The 18,164-nt window shown below is 32.4% G+C and overlaps 1 protein-coding gene across 6 annotated transcripts in view; it reads left to right on the forward strand.

Moving 5' to 3' along the window:
• ERBB4 (erb-b2 receptor tyrosine kinase 4) overlaps positions 1–18,164 on the forward strand; it is a 944,884-nt gene that overhangs the window by 906,602 nt on the left and 20,118 nt on the right. For all 6 annotated transcript variants that reach the window (XM_036236254.1, XM_036236256.1, XM_036236258.1 and 3 more), the window contains 2 exons: positions 3–100; positions 1,499–1,669. In XM_036236254.1, the coding sequence (XP_036092147.1) occupies positions 3–100; positions 1,499–1,669 (269 nt within the window). The remainder of the gene's footprint in view (positions 1–2; positions 101–1,498; positions 1,670–18,164) is intronic.

Raw genomic sequence — 18,164 nt, forward strand, 5'->3', positions numbered from 1 at the left:
AGGTTGGATGATTGATGCTGACAGTAGACCTAAATTTAAGGAACTGGCTGCTGAATTTTCCAGGATGGCTCGAGACCCTCAAAGATATCTAGTTATTCAGGTTAGTGCGTTTGCTTAGATTTTTAAGAATTTTCCAGTGGTAAACTCATTTCAAAATATGAATAATATCTGGGGTTTGGAACTGTGGAAATCACCATTCACAGATTAACTAGGCAGAATATTATCTGAAATGACATGGGAAACAGCTTTTTATTTGCTGTCAGAACACTTCTAAGTACCTTGCCTTAGTATTCTAGTACCTCTGCTATTGAATAGCCAGATAATTATAATTATTTATATATACATAAAAGCCTTTATGCCCAGACAAGCCTTTAACACTCTGATTTTTATTATCATTATGAGTAAGTCATGTTCATTTTTATAATCTTACCTTTTCAGAATAAAAGGAAGAAGGATTTTTCTTTTAATCTTGTTCATGGTTGAAGACAATGAATTAAATTTTCAATTTATCGACATTTAATTTCCTAGTAAAATATTTGTAAATGTGTTTTGTTTTGTTTAGGGAGGTATGCAATATCTAGGCATAACTCAGATTCAAATGCATTGATATACACATGAATCAAATAACAGACCAAAAGAACATATTGAACACTAGAGAAATGGATTGAATAATTTAAAAATCTTAATATGTTTCTCTATAATGATTTCTACCTAAACCATAAACAAATGGACATTGGCTTACCTTGAATTAAGTTTCTTCAATAAGACGAAGTCTCCTTTATCTTCATATCAATAGTCTGACATGAAGATAAAAGCTAGGTTTTAGAAAATAATAATTGCCAACTATCTTCATGCCAAATTGTTTCATAAACAAGTTGTTCGCCAAGAAATCACATAACTTTGAGAAAATAAAATACACATGCATTTAAGAAATAGATGAAGAAAGAAAGAGTATAACAAGGGTTTTGTGTCTCCCAACCCTATTTAAGTTATGTGACACTTGTGCTGTGATTTTAAATGCTATCACTTTAACAATGTTATGCCATATGATAGAAGAAAGAATGGAGCCTATGTGTTCTGATCACTTTTTGATATCAAACCAACCAAAAAAATAAAGATTGATAAATCAATGGCTTTTATTATTTATGCTTAAAGTCAGAGCCCAAACACATGTTGGCAGTGGAGGCTACCTACTACCATTATTCTCGTATCTGAAATTGATTTTGCCTCCCTCAAAACATTTATAGCATTCTGCTTTATCTATCTCTAATGCATTTATCATATTCTTCTTGTATTAAATTTATTTATCTTACCTTGCCATATTTGAGCTTATTATTGGCTTTTTTATGGTTGGCAGTTATGCTAAAAAATGTTTTTATTAAATGAGTGCATGAATTTTCAACCCTTTCTTTTGATCTTACATAAATTTACTGCAAAGGCCACATATTAAGATAAAGAGAAGACTCATTTTTTGTGTTTCTGATGGGCAATCTTTTAGGGTGATGATCGTATGAAGCTTCCCAGTCCAAACGACAGCAAGTTCTTTCAGAATCTCTTGGATGAAGAGGATTTAGAAGATATGATGGATGCTGAGGAATACCTGGTCCCTCAGGCTTTCAACATCCCACCTCCCATCTATACTTCAAGAGCAAGAATTGACTCAAATAGGGTAAGTAGTAATTACATACCTACTACCATATTACTTCTGAGAAATATAATCATGTAAATATTTAAACACTAAAATTTCAAAACAATTTTATAGCTTAGATCAGTGTGATTGCTAGATTAGAAACACACCAGATAACAAAACAATAGAAGATGTGCCAAATTTGCCATGTATAATTAATTTTGTGTGTGGGGGGGGAAGCATGGATAATAAAATATGAACTCTGAAATATCTTCAAGATTTCAAAAGGTAAACCATTTGTTCATCTTGTTAAAATCTTAATTTAAAAAAATATAAAACCCACTCAAATGAATAAAACTGTACACATTTATAAACAAATGAAAATTCTTACCAAGATAGGCTATTTTTCTTTCTTAATAAAATGATATATCTTATTAGTCAAGAGGTAATACAAATACATTTCTTTTTCACTCACTTAAGAGATATTAAATATTTTCTGTCAAGTCGAAGTTGAAACAGAAACCTGTAATTCTTTGAAGTAAATCCATTTTATTAAGAGATTGCTAAATCATTTTTAAGATGTAGAATTGAGTTTTGAAAGAAGTTTCAGAAAAGAATTTACAATTCATTTAACATATTAAGCCCACTCTTTAAGAATACTTTTCTTTCTCTGAAAACTATCAATCCCTGTATTCATTTATTTGTTTATTTTTTAAAAATTTATTCATTATTCATTCAACATGTATTGAGTATCTCTGCACGTGAGGTATTATTAGACACTTGAAATTCAAAGAATTTTGACATAATTCTTCCTAGAAGAAGTGCCCAGATTAATGAAAGAGTCACACAGATATAGACACTTCCTAGAAGAAGTGCCCAGATTAATGAAAGAGTCACACAGATATACACACAGTGCTGTAATCAAGTGTCCATTGGCCATTATGGATCATGGAGAAGCAGTAAAATAATGCCTGGAATCAACTTTTTCCATTGATAAGATATAATGTAATGATCACTTTTTTCCTAAAGAGTAGTTTTTTTCTCTTAGCTTCATTCTCCATCAAAGAGCATTATAGCTAGTAAAGCAAGCAGCATCCTATTAGTTCTGACCACAGGCATAATAAAATATTCAACTTGCTGCTCATTCTCTAAAATATTTTGCTTTATTTCAGATTGACAGCAATAATAAAGTAATATCTTGTGATTCCTATGTGGCAGCTCATATATATATTAAGTCTCTTAATCCTTGCAACAATCCTTGTTGCAACAAGCTTCTATTATTACTATTACCATCTTAAAAATGAGGAAACTCGTTACGAAGTTAAATGATGTGACTAGTGTCACACAATTAGCCAGGGGAAGATCAGGATTCTAATGTATGCGGTCTGTCTCTACTACACATACTATTGCTTCAAAGTAATTAGAACATGTTATTTTTCATGATGTGGTGTTTTCTTGGCATCAGCTTCAATATGTTGTTTGGGAAATTTCCCAGGTGATTTTTTTATAATATGCATCCCCCAACCTGCCCCATACCTTTTCTCATTGATAAAGAAAGAGGCAAAGATGGAGTCCTCAATTAATTTTTCTTTTCTATGAAAAATATGTCTTCATTTCAGTGGATACATAACTAAAAAAGTTAAAAATTAAATCAACTGGTAGATATTAATCATCAGGCTTTTGTTTATGGGCAGGATCAGTCTTTATGATGTATAAATGAAGCACTTTTTTCTTCTGTACACTTAACAAAATGGCCATATTATACCTTTGGTATTTATAAATTTATCTAAAAAATCGGTTACTTTTTATTAAAATAGGGAAATTTCAAGGAAAGTGTTTTCCTTCTTTAACATAAAATGCTATGAAGGCCAATAGCTTGAATCTTTTTCTTTTCATAAGAATTCCCAAATTCTAACTTTCTGTTCATTTTAATTTATGCTCAGTGCAAGGAATTCTTAATAAAGATTTGTGTTAACTAAATGGAATTAGTGAAACAAAGTAGAAGCCACATGAAGAATTATTTGGCCTTTAGTCATTATTTCTTATTTGACATTATTATTTAAACTTTATTATCTATAGAATTCTTTTTACCTTTTTAAGTCTTTATTTAAGCCCTTGTGTTTAAATATCACTTTTATTTCCAGGAACTAAGTAGATTTATTAGTCATCTCTATTATCCTTTTTTTTTTTTTTCAATCTGCCTCTATGGTAATTTCTAATATGTGTAAATACTTTTTCCTCCTTTTCTATAAAGCTGACTTATGTTATTTTACAGTTAGAAAATAAGTTACTTCAGTTTTAGGTTCTGTGACAACTTATGTGATAAAGCAACATATTAAAGCAAATTTTAATGAAATTTTCTTAAGAATATTTGTTGGACTTTGAAATACAAAAAATAATTTAGTTTTTAAACGTAAACTGCTCACTAGCTGCAAGGATTTAGGTAATGCTCTGAATAATTCTATGACTTTGTTTCCTCATTTGTGAAATAAACACAATAGTATTTATCTTACATGATTGTTGGGCAACTGACTTTAAAAACCTGCAGAGTATCTGAAATGCCAAGCAAATAAATATTTATCGCCCTGTTTTTTAGAATTGCCCGAAGACATTTGGTTAAGACCAAGCAGATAAGAAAAGCAAAGGCTTTTTATTCAGGCCTTGCTAAAGCAAGGGCACCACTGTTACATGTGTTTTTGGCAGATTCAAAGGCAGACAGAGGAGTGAGAGAACTTTATAGGGAGAAAAGGGAAGGTTTTGGGTATGCCCTGAATGGAGATTATTGGCATGAGTTAACTAGAAGAGGGGCATCCTGTGTGATTGGTTAGGGTTGCCTATTTGGCTTTCTCTGATTGGTCCTAAGTTGAAAATGGGAACAAAAATCAGAAAAACTGTTAGATATCAATCAAGTCCTGGCCATTTGGGGCTAATTGTTAACAGAAGTTGTTTTATAGCTTCCTGAATTTCTACTAGAGATAGCAGTCTGGCTTCCTGCAAGTCTGACATAGCCAGCAGGAATTAGTACCTGGGCTACGTGCTGTAGATATGGTTTCCTAGACAGGAAGCTGTAAGTTATGGGTTAGACTTCCATTTATATATATGATTTATCCATTGTCTGTCTGAATAATCAGTCTATCAATAGGTTTTAGGTTCTTTACTGCCTTTCTTCTCTCTTGATAATTTCCTGCATAGTTTTTTGTTAATGTGAATATTTTTTTTCTTTTGATTTACCTAGATTTGTGTTTGTTTGGTATAATGAATTGCATATAAAATGTAACTATGAATAGATAATAAGTTAATATGGCTAAAAATATTTTAGCTTTAATAATATTATAAAGTTTACTATAAAAACTTCAATGCATTTTATAGAGAATATCATTGTTTCAACTGTTGTAAGATCATTCAGTCATTTGTTATGAGTATTTCTAAAGATTAAGTGTCCTACCTCTTTCTAAATGTACCAGCCAACTCCCAATTATCCAGGTCAGGGGAAGGCAGAATAATTGTAGCTGCAGCATATTGATGGAACAGATGATCCATAATAGATTTATCATTACAATTTAGATTTTTCTCCACTTCTTTCTGATTGGCTAAGAATTAACTATATTCATAGATTTGCATCCCTCCCCCACTTTTTGCCCTCTCTCTCCTAGAATGGTTATATAAATGAGTTGAAATGTGAGCAAAATGTAGTCAGAAGTGAAAAACGAAGAAAGTAAGAGTTTGTTATCTCAAAAATTTGGTTAATTTCTAAATAATTACATATATGCTTACATATTTGACTGCTTAAAAAATATGACTATATATTTTGTACCTATATCACACTGCCCTCAGTTTAGATTTCATAAATTTAATAAATATATTTCAGTCAGGTTACCATACACGTTCTAATTACTTTTGAGATATTTTTATTAATTGATCACTTAAAAATAGAAATAAAAGAAAGTTTTGGTCTCCCCTGTAAAATTTATACTAGTATGCTGTATGTGCTTCTAATGATGCACAAACTAGTAGAAATTCAAAAAAAAAAAAAATAACAATGCAGAAACAATGATGTCATTCTCAATAATGACATTTGAAAATATGAGAATTTCAGTTGAGTTTGTCTTGACAGTTCAGTGAATCAAAATCATGACCTTTCATTTTATGAAATAATAAAAATAGTAAAAATAACATCAGCTAAAACTTATTGAGTATTTTCTGTAACTCAGGTACTATGCTAAGTGTTTTAAATTAACTATTTCACAAAGCCCAAGAGGTAGGTACTAATATTTTTATTAAGAGCTAAGAAAATTGATCAACAATTTCACATGGATTTCATATTCCTAAAATAACAGGTTGCTGTTAAACTTGCTAATTATGGAATGAACACTTTTCATTCACTTAATGGTAATTGGACACCCCCACCCCCGAAAAAAAAAAAAAAAAAAAAACTAGTTTAAATGTCAGGAATTCCACATTCTAGAACCAATTTTTGATACTTCAGCCTTGGTCATATCACTTAATCAGACTCAGTTTTTCACTTTGATATTAAACTAGATCACCTATAAGCTTTTTCTAATTTTAAAAATACCTTATGATAGGATGACTTTTCAAAATAATTATATTTTCTTCTAGAGAATATTTAATTGGAAAATGACAAAAAGCATTTTGTTACTTCTATGCACATTTTTTCTTATGTGATTGAATATAGAAGAGAAAAACCTAAGGACATAGTTAAGGAAGCATTTCATAGCTAAATGATGCAGTGAGAGAACTTTGTGATGATATAACAAGGTTACTCTGGTTCCAATTTACCGAAGATCAATATCAATTCTAAAAACAGCTCCTACTTGATGATAAATGTTTGTAGTCTCAGGATATTGGTTTTATATTCCTTCCAAAATATGTCAAGAATTCCTGCACAATATCCTTGATGTGATGCTTGGAAAACATATATATGACATAATATATATAAAATATAATATAATGTGTACTATAAGCTATATAATATAACATATAAGGGATATATATGTAATATATATATGTAATATATATGTAATATATATATATATGTAACATATATATATATATTATCTAAGCCAGAAGAAGTTCTTCTTATTTAAAAGACTATTAAGACATTAAGACCTATTTAGACTATTATTAAGACTAATATCTATATCACTAGGTATTTTTTTGGTCCCAATGTGTTCCTTATTTAAGTAGTAATTTTTTTAATTGTCCAAAATTATGGTGAAAGAGTGAATGATTTAATAATACTGAATGTTTATTATGGACGAGGCACTGTGTTGGACATGTGGGTATAGAGTTGCAAGACAAAGATTCTGCCCTCACAGAATTTGTATTCTAGTTGAGGAGATAATATTCTAACAGTTGTAAGCCAGATGTTATAGGAAAAGACGAAGGGAGTCATATCAGCTTAAGAAGCTATAGAAAGTTTTTTTAGCTATACCATTTATAGAGGGTGAAGGTCTAGCTTAGAACAAAGGTAGAGTTTTGGTAGGGCAGGTCTGAAATTCATTAGAAATAAGGCAAAAAACAAAAAAGAAATTCAAACAAAACAACCCAACATGAACAAAGACAAGAAAATGTGTTTGTAAGTTTACTTTTTAAATCCTAGCTTTTTGTTTTTGTTTAATTTTGGGTGTCATGGACCCAAAGCCTTAAAACTATTTTCATAGTGCTTATTATCTCTTCAAAACCTTATGTCGAAATTTTAATACTTCTGTACTGTATATTCTTGAGAATTCTTCTATGTCATCAAAGGAAGTGACTTAGGCCTTCTTCTACTTTTCCCATTTTTGTCAATGTTAAGAAGGCTCAAAACATGGTTTTGAAATTTCTTGCTTCTCATTAGAATCATCCAATTAAAATAAAATTGGTTTTGGTCTTACTGAAAAACAACTCAGATTACTATTTTCTGCCAAAAATAAGCTCAATTTCTAAATATAGTGTTTACATTGCACCAAATGAAGGACAATGTTAGTATTTCAAATACCTGACCATTTAATGGCACTACTTCCTTTGATATTTTTTTTGTCCTCATCTAGTTAAAGTAGACTTTTCATCTTCATAAATGGGATAAACTTGAATGATATGTTTTATTAGATCTCTCTTTATATGACATATAATCCTATTGTTGCTAACAGTTGAAAGATTTTTGAACATTTATCCTAGGAAATGTCTTGGTCATTCCGCTTGAATAGTCATGCAGTTTATTTTTTACTACTCTCTAGTTCATGCACACAAAATTACCCAGAGCCGCAAGCATTATTCCAACGTTGACCTCTTTCAAAAATAAGTCATATTGCTGCTTTCTGTTTTAGTTTGAAGGTGTGGATAGGAAGTTGATTTATTTGAACAAAGAGCTATCTCTCTTTATACATTTTAGATTTGTCTTTTTTCTCCCTAAATAAGAACATCATGTCAAATTAGATTTGTTTATTCTTCCAAGTTCTTGGAAATGACAAAGTTAACAAAAATAGTTCTGATTGCTCTGATTTTCCACTAATTTGAGAATATCCCTGACCTCTCAAATGATCACTTTATATACAGCAAAATATCAGTGCCTGTGCAATGTCTTCTCTACCACTGACTTTCTTAAAATCTGGCTATATTATTTTTCATTGTACTGCTCTCTGTAAGCTTTGCTTTTCTTTAATAAAGTACTTTTTATCCAATACTATTATTTTTTATTTCTCCCTGAATCCCTAAGAATTTTCATAAGTTGTGGTCATGACATCATGTTAAACATAATGATAAACCCTCTATAGTACCAATGGATTCTTCATTTAACCCTATATTTAGGAATTACAAAGAAAATTAACTATTTGTCAATTTCTTAAGTACAAAAAATATTATTTTTAGACTTCATTTTCAAATTATATCTCCAGGTATCATAAAAATCACTTCCAGCAGATTTGGACTTTAGGTAGCACTTCTGTCATAGTATATTATGATTTCCTCTGTAGTTGTTTTTTTTATTCTTTAGAAAATCTGTCTTTTCTGTTAGAAAATGACTGCCTATATTCCATTTAACATTTTAACATTTCTCCTTACAATAAATATTGCTCTTATTCCTTCTCTCTCCACTCTATAAACAAAGTTTAGTCCTCCATATGTTTAAAACTAAATACTAATGTCTATAAATTCATGCTTGCACATGTAATGGTGGTAGAATATTTTCTGGAGCATGGTAAATCTTTTCCTAGACCACTTCTCTGTACCCCCCACCCCCTGCCCACCTCACCCCAAACTGAAATAGCCACAAGATATTTAGAACATTTCAACCTCAAAGCTGAGGAAGCCAAAGAAGTTGGCAGGAAATTAAAAAAATAAATAAATAAATATTATTTTCTAGACATAGAGTTCCGCATTCCCATTTACACACAGACACCAGGTTCTCCTGACATACTGGCAACATAATTTTTTTCCCTCTCTTTTGCTACTTCCTTTTCCTTCCTTTCCCCTAGCATGTGTATCTTTCTCTGGACAGTCGTTTCAACTAGATTTTCACTGAATGGAAATATAATCAGTAAGATTTGTCCTTGGCCCCACTCTTAGTAATTTGTACTACTGAGATGCGCCATTATAGTATGAGGTGGATGTGTAATTACACACTCATCAAATGTCGGAGCTGGTAGGGATCTTAAAGACCTTTTTGATACAAACCATATCATTTACAGATGTATGAACCAACACTGGAAAAGATAAAACCCATAGCTCAACATCCTTTGCTTCTAAGAGAGGTGGGAAACCATATTCCAGTCTCTTGTCTAAGTCTAGCATTCAATACTCTACTGGGTCTATCTGGTATTTTGCTTGTATAAACTAAGGAAACCTTGACTTTGACTTCCAGTCAAACAAGTTTTAACATCAATTGGTCTAAAAGGCTCCCGCTGGGAGTGCAAGAAGCCAGAGACCCTGTGTATATTGCCTCCTTTGTTTATTCTTCCAGTGAGACTCTCTATAATCAAGAGATAATGGTTTAAGAGAATCAAATGGGATTGCTAAGGCCAGAATCAAAACAAAAACACTGGGAGAATAATGTCTGTACTGGGACTCAGTAATTACATGCTTGAAAATACAATTATCTTTACAAGGTTCACAAATATTTCAAAATTTTCAAACACAAACTCTAATATTGCTACCAGATATTGATCACATACTTTTTGTTAGGTTCTGCTCTGAGCTTTTACATTTATTATCCTTAATCTTCACACCTGGGGGTAAGTGGAAAATATTACTGTTCACATATTACAAAGGCAGAAACAAAGAAAGGACTTTTTCTGAAGCTTCCAGATTGTATGGTAAAGAGTGACATTTGAACCCAGATCTGTCTGGTCTCCAGTCTATGCTTTTTTAAGTCCCGTCTTTTATTTGGTAAAACAACATGCAAAATCTATATATTACCTTTAATAAATAATAACTTTTTAAAAATAAAAATAAAAGCCTAATAATTGTTCAAATGAAGTTTATTTGAAATACATGGTACAGACTTCTATTTTTTTTATTTGTGTTTAAAATATTTGGGACAATCTTTTTTATATTTTTTTAATAGTTCAATTACAGTTGACATATAATATATTAGTTTCAAGTGTACAACATTGTTTAGACATTTATATAACTTACAAAGTGATCTTTATGAAAACATTTTTTTTCTGTACCCTAAAAAGTAACATTTCAAAAATTATCTTCACCCCTCTTCGAATCCTTTGAGGATTCAAAGTTCACTACAAGCAATATAATTATAAAATCAGAGAGAAACTTTCATTCTTGGAACATTCACAAAAATAGGTGGTAGCAGAATAATGCTTCAAAGTTTACAAAGCACTTTGATACATGTGGCATTTTATTTTCACACCAAAGTCCCAGTTACACAGTAATTAAAATCCCTGACCTTAGTAAAGGACTTGGTAATGTCGTTAAGAGGTTGATAACTCGAGAACCAAACCAATGCCAGGTGTTCTAACTCCAAACTGAGTGACCCAGCTATTAAATAATGGTTCATCTGAAAGAACTTCTTGCAGTCATCATTATTTATAGCTTCTTACCAGAACTGGAGTTGGACGCTGACAGTCAGGTTCCTATAACACTCAGCACAGACCGTAGAAATGCTACTTGTTTAAGAAGACTGGTGTTAACATTTCAGTGATCTTTATGAAATTGTTTTACACTTGAGCAACTGTCAGCTAGCATAAGAAGGCTTTTTGAACAATCTAAAGAGGCTTTTTTCCTCCTTCTTTGTTCAAAAGTGCTAAAGAAAAGAAAATAGAGCTAGGAAAGGAAATAAAGAGGAAAGAAGAGCAACTAGAGATGATACTTAAATGTGGAATGTTAATGAATGTTTTATCTAAATCATTTAGTTGATTATTTTTTAGTATTACTGACACAAGAGTCCCAGCTCTGCCATACTTTACTGGAAGTATCTCATCAGGAAGCCTATTCTTTTCTCTCCTAAACCTGGAGAGCACCACTGTGAGTTTCCTTACCCTTTACACAATAGAATTGGGAGATTATCATCAACTTTCTATTCATATTTTGTGGAGGTTATTTAATTCATATATTTATTTATTTATTTGTACAAATCCATCTTTGTCTGCCAGAACTCCCAGTTCAGGCCAGCTCGCTATGATGATTACCCCTGCAAAGACTTGAGAGAGATGTTCTGTTTCATTCTCAATAAGGATTGATGGCATTTTGAGAGGTTCAGAATATCTTTTGATTGCTCCACGAAATGGAATGAGGAAGAGAGTTGTGCATAGCGGGGCCCAGGCTTGCTCATCAGCTTCCCTTTGTGCACTTTCTGCAGTTCAACATCCCCTAATCACAAGCATCTTGTGTTTCAGTCCCTTTCCTCGCTCACCTGCCCAAATGAAAAGTTTCCTTTATTTCAGTGCAGAATTCTGACATACCTGAGAGGCTAATTTGTGATCTGCAGTTTTCACTCCGACACTTTAAATGAATGGTTATGGACCAGCCTCTCATTACACTTGAGCACAAGCTGAATTGAGAGATGGGTAGACCACCGTGGGAAAAATTCCAAATACTGTGACTGTATCTCTTGCTGCAAAATGTCTTCTACATTGTGATGAAAAAAAAGTACTATTAATCAAAGAGGGGAAGAATTTGGAAATTTAATTTATGACTAGTTTGGTTTGCTTTTCCAACAGTAATCATAGACATTATTTAGTAACATCCATACCTAATAGTTTTCTGTTTCTGAAAGAAAATAATAATGCTTAAAATTATTTGCATATTGGAGGTACTGAGAGGTACATAATTCAGATTTATTCGTAGGCTGGTATATTCTCTTTTTAATTGGAGCCACGTCCTATAGTTCTGTGACAGAGAGATCAGGCTACTCCTGGGTCGAAAAGACTAAATCATTTTTTTTTTTTACTCCTAGTAATCACACAAATTTATAAGTATGAGGTGCTTCAAAAATAAATAATAAATCATGATAGGTGATACCTATTATCACTTATTTTGTGCCAAATACCACATGTTAAGTGTCTAATATTTATTAGTTGATTTAATTTTATGAAGCCCTATGAAGTATGCACTATTATTGCTGCCTAGTTTGTATGTGAGGAAACTGAGGCATGCCTATTGAATGATAAACCAGGCAGCCTGTCTCTAACGTTCCTAGAAGCTGAATTCTTCACCTCAATACCTCAATGATGCATTGTCTCTCTCTCTGCATCTCTTTTTCTTTTTCTTTTTCTTTTTTTTTTTTTTTTTTGCTATTTTATCATTGCAGTAAGGTCAGTACTCAGTGCTTTAAAGATGAGATAAGTACATCAGCAGTAAAGGATTTTGACCTTTTGATTTTCTTTATTATCAAATTTCTCAGATATATTCATTTAGATCTTTAAGGGACTAAATAATAGTCTTAATAGTAGCTGCTTATCCACTAATTCAGGCTTAAAAATTTTCACTCACCTCCGTCAAATAACAAATTATTTTAGCAAAGTAGCAAAGAACATCTATTCTTTCAATTGTTTATTTATTAATTAAACATTTATTGAGGTGTCTACTATATATCTAATCTAATGGTTATCTATAGGGCCACATCTAGTCCTGCCTTCAAGAAATTTGCAGGTAAGTAACTAGCTAATAAAATGCAATGAGAAAACTTACAACAGAAACAGAGAATGCCTAAGGAGTCATTGAACAAAATGGTGTTTTTAAGTAGGGAAATGCAAGGTCAGATTTGATTCTGGTAAGAAACTTCTGGCAGCTTTTTGAAATGTGAACTGAAACAGAGACCGATTATTTCCAGAGACAAAGGAGATAGCATGTAATGTTTGATATAAGTGATGGTTTTGAAATAGACTCAAGGGATTTGGATATCAATTGAATATTTACAGAGTGAAATGAAGAAAGAACTCAAGGTGATACCAAGTTTTTCTAATTGGGAGATTAAAAAGGTATTATGTTACTATTGACATATGAGAACAGAGAATTAGAATAAAATATATAATTAACATATTAGAATATAAGTCAATAGAGCCATTAGATATTCAGGAATGTATGCCTAGAGCTTGAGTGAAGTTAGACTCATTATATATATATATTGGTTTCGTTGCTGTTTGAGAATAGTTTCATTATTCTGAAACAAGTGTAGAGCAGAGGAGAACTGACTGAAGCATGAAGGCAGGAATTTTTTTTTTGAAAAAGTCTTTCATATAAATGAAAGAAAAGAGACAGAATGTGAGCTCAGAGTGAAAGATGGGTCAGAGGAAGTTTTCTAGAATAATGGGCATTTGAACATTCTTAGAGTAGAGTGAGCTAACAAAATCATAGAGGCAGAAAATAGTCAGGAACAGGGGAATAGGTGGAGAAAAGTTCAGGAGGAGTTAGGAAGAGATAAGTTGCAATATTTTCTAAGAAGAGTTCATGTGAACTAAAACAGAAACTGGAGGAGAAATCTTTGGCATGAGGAAATTTACTAATGAGATTTTAACCCATCTGTCAGATAAGGGTTTCTCTGTCCCTGGAGTACTGAGCAAAATTTTGTTCAACCTGAAATTTACAAACGAAACACATTCAAACTACTTCCCCATTGTTTTTTTTTTCTAATTCACTGATAGTAGAGGGATGGTATACTTATCAAAGTAATTTGTTAATTGGCGCTATGTCATACCAGAGCATAAGTGCTGAGGTCTGGCTGACTATTTAAGTTTGGGCTTCAATACTCACTTGTTACCTAAACTTTAACCTCTAAGTTTTCTTTTCTCTAAAATGAGGACAAAAAATTATATTTACCATAGGTGGGTATGAGGACTGAGTGAAATAATGCAGGTAAAACACTTCAAACAGTAGGAACTAAATCACTGTTAGCTCTTCTCTCTTCCCAGGCTCTCCTTTCCTTACATGATGCCTTCTCCCACACTCATTTGACTCCCACCCCTTCCATTTCCTCAAAACGAAAACGATTCACACCAGGATTTCATGAGTTTGGTAGCTTTGATTGAAGATACAACTGGTGAGCAAGACTGAAGGGCCACACCATTTTTCCTTTTCTCCACTTGTTGCCTTTTTCAGCTCTGTTTTCTCTCAGATTTATCTGAGGCCCCAAAATTTTCTTTTTCTATTGCGCAGTATATTTCTCTCTCTCATCTGAAATCTTGTCACTCAGCTTGTGGGCTATTTATCTTCTATTTCGAATAGTTCCCCCAAGTTGTTGGGGTTTTGTTTTTTGTTTGTTTGTTTTGTTTGTTTGTTTTTGGTAATTTTTAATGAAGTCCGTTAATTATTTTTCAAGAGATATTCAAACTAGTTGTAATAACAAATACTAACAAGTTTTCCATTTTATTATAGTTTAGAGATTAAACTGAAGGGCACCCAACATTGAGACATTTAGATTCTATTCTGTTATACAAAGAGCAAGGTTATTTTCAGAGAGTGGGGAGAGCAGCAATATGTTTGGGAGCTTAGAAGAGTGGCTAAGTTTTGGGGATAATGCAGTGGTGAAGCATATGAACAAAGACTAATGAGGGGCCAGTAAATCTAAGGTCTCACCAAAGGTAGAAAACATGGCTTTTTAAAGTCACCATTCTACTCGGATACATGATTGCTCAGCCATAGCAAAAAAACTTTGAGTAAGGGATAGAAAAAATGATATATCAAGAATCAAGAGAACTGGTAAAGCAGCTGCATCAAAATAACATGGAAATGGAAGAAACTAAAGACTATATTGAGGATCAATGAAGTAATTAACCATGTGGTATAGGTAAGTTTTTTTTTTAAGAACTATCTATATAACTATCTATTTGTCTACCTAATTATAAATATTATGTACCTACTATGAACTATTTGTACCTACTTACTATTTTATTTCAATTTGTCATATAGTTTCTTTCTTTACATATATTCTTACAAATTATAAAACTAACAAAAAGAAAGGGGACATTATATCCCCCATTCTAGTTTCAAAAGAAACTGAGTCTCAGAGGTTGAGTAGCTTGTAACATAGCTAATAAATGGCATAGAATTCAAACCCACTCAAAGCTCATTCTGATAAAATAAAGTGTCAGGGAATTAATCGAGGAGCAGAAGAATGATCGAATCAGGAAAAGGGAGTTAACTAAGTGAATGAATAGAAGGCTATGGCCAGAGAGAAGGCTATTTTTTAAATTCTCTAACAGGGTGTTTTCCTGGTGAGGTTAAGATGTAGCCATGTGGTCATTAAGGTGAAGCAGAGATACAGTCATGGGCAAGGGGGAGACTATGATGCTTAGGCATTCAGTGGCATTCATGTCGAAAGGGCTTAGAAATGAGTTAGGTATTGCTAAGCAATCTTAGTGATGCAAATTAACAATCTCAGTGTTGGAAAGTGCCTGCAAAAACTGTAGATAATAACCACAAGTACAAGGACCTGCAGAAAAATTATTGAATGTGAACTTCAAAAAGAGGAGGGGTTTGAATGAATTTTGAAGAGCTGTGATCAGGAAGCTTATAGCATATTAACTCTGGCTCTGATGCTTGAGTTGAATCATACAGTTGAACATTCTCCATCAGAAAGGATATTCTCAGGGATCCTTCTTCTGGTTGTGTAGGATGGCTGCTGCTCATGAATGTCAGATTTCTGATAAAGAATAAACTGTAGGAAACATTTTCTGAAATGTTGGGGAAGAGTATAGGTAGACTGAGGTTTTGTGGAACTAGTCACATCATCAGGGAGTAAAGTTGGGGTCTCTTTAAGGAAAAAGTGCAAATAAAAAATCTTACTTGTTCAACATTTACAAAATCAGGTGAACTTAGGATGAGCTCTTTCCCAAGCCTTAAAGGGGCCATGTGGTTGAGGGCCTGAAGTTTTAAGTTATGCTTTAAGGTAAATTCACTCTTGGTAGAAGAGGTGGGGAAACTTGCAGAAGTAATGACTGTGAGGAATGTTCTTGGTTTCAAAGAGCATGGTAGTGAAAGCTTCCTTAGGGGCTTCTGTTATTTAGAAATTCAAGATGAATGAATGGTGTGAGCCCTGGAAATTTAATATAACAAAGAACCCTTTATTTATTGTGCTTCCTTCCTCCCTTTTGGAAGAGGATGATCCAGCTGTCTTGAAAATTTAATTTGTGGACCGATCAACATTTTATGAATGTTCACCTGGCCATATGCTGTGTATGAGCCAACTACTTATTTTCGTTCTTCTCTTGACCAGAATTTCCAAGCAGAAGAATGTGAACATACTTAAAAGCAAATAATTCACAACCTAGGCTTAAGTCAAGAAACCTCTCTTAGAACTATCTTCTCTGTCTGCATAATTGACATTCAATATGTTTTTGTATGGCAACAGACTGGATAAAAATCCTGAAAGTGCTGTCAGTATGCTATTATTACTTCTAATAACTCTTACCTGAAGTTTTGGTTTTAAAAGATCAATAAGAATTTAAAAGATCAATCCTAGGACTGATCAAACTGCCCACTTCTCACTTATTGTGTTTGCAAACTCTGAGCTACTAGTTATATTTTTAAATACTTACATAAGTAAATTTGGGAGAAATAAGAAAGGTTGAGATACTAATAAAGCTGATTGGTTATATATTTAAGGAGCTAGCTATCCTAAAAGATGATACAGATGAATTAGAAACAGTTTCTAAACTCTTGGATATATTTATAAATGATTTCCAAGTGCCTTGGAAATATATCAGGGGCTTTTTGTTATCTGTCTAGTACTTTGTTTTGTTTAGTAGTCCTTGGGAGAAAGCCTGGGCCATATAATATGTGGGAAAGTCTCAATTATTTTATTTTCCCAACTCCAAGTCATTCATCAAATTATTTCAAGTTGCAAATCTAAGCACTTTTCTGTAACTCAGCTACTTTCTAAGACATTTTTTTTCTTAAAATGTTTAGTATGCTTTTAAAATCTATATAATACTTCAGCTCTTAATTTATTAAAGATGTGACACATAGGAATTCTCTCTCCATCAAACAGGGTAAGAGTTCAAACATTTTCTGCATTGCTCTGTGCCTCTCTTAATGTGCCAGCTTTCCCTGAAAAGATCAGCAATCATGGAGAAGAAAAAAAATTCAATCTTAGCACAAGTTCAGTACTGAGGACTTCTTCGCCTGTTGACAATGCCCCAGCATGAATTCTGAAACATTTCTTATTAGAAATCTGTCTGGATGCGATCAAGTGTTCAGTAGAAGTTATTCAAAAAAAATCAAGGCCAATATATACTGTGCAAAGATAGGAAATTCTAATGTTTGTGTTTCATTGACTCATCCTCGTCATCTAAAGAAAACAAAAGGAATGAAGATTTTATTTCAGTTTATCATTATCTCTTCTGTTAGGTCATTTGGTTAATTTATTTTAGTTGATTAAAGATTTTTTCATTGGACATTTAATATACACCTTTCTGTGGCTAATGAGGAAAGAGTACGAAGAGGTCTTATGTTGTTGACTTACTGCTGCTGCACAAGGAAAGCATATCGTTATTTTTAATTTTCATAGGAATTTTTACAATGACTAAATGATGTATTAATCAATGCACATTCAAATAAAACTTGGAAATTATTTCCCACTATTTTATTTACATCAATAACACCAACCATTCTTGACAGTCATTTCAAATGAAATGTGATTCTGAATTTACAAAATAATTTCTATCATCACATAGCTTAATATGCAACTGTATAGATACTTTTATTTTGCTATACAAGAAATGTATCCTTATGTGCTTTGAGGCATTTAGTATTTTGTGTATGTGTGTATGTGTGTGTGTGTGTGTGTGTGTGTGTGTGTGTGTGACATTCAGATAAGTCAGCATTCAGCTGTATTTTCCTTAACTTACTAGAAAAATTTCATGTTGCACATGCACATATAATACATTATTTTGTTAAAATATATTTAACAGGAACATGAATCTATGAAACTCAAAGCAAGCTGGATGGACATTATTATTCCCATTTTACATTAAGCTTGAGTAAAACTTACCTAAGAGCTGTTGGGTAACAGCATTCTTCCCTAATCAAATGCTCTCCTCCTGCAGTATTTTCTCTTCTTAGAAACCAGCACTTTCTAATTTTGACT

This window comes from Rousettus aegyptiacus, unplaced genomic scaffold, assembly GCF_014176215.1.
Source record: "Rousettus aegyptiacus isolate mRouAeg1 unplaced genomic scaffold, mRouAeg1.p scaffold_m13_p_2, whole genome shotgun sequence".
Taxonomy (NCBI): Eukaryota; Metazoa; Chordata; class Mammalia; order Chiroptera; family Pteropodidae; genus Rousettus; species Rousettus aegyptiacus.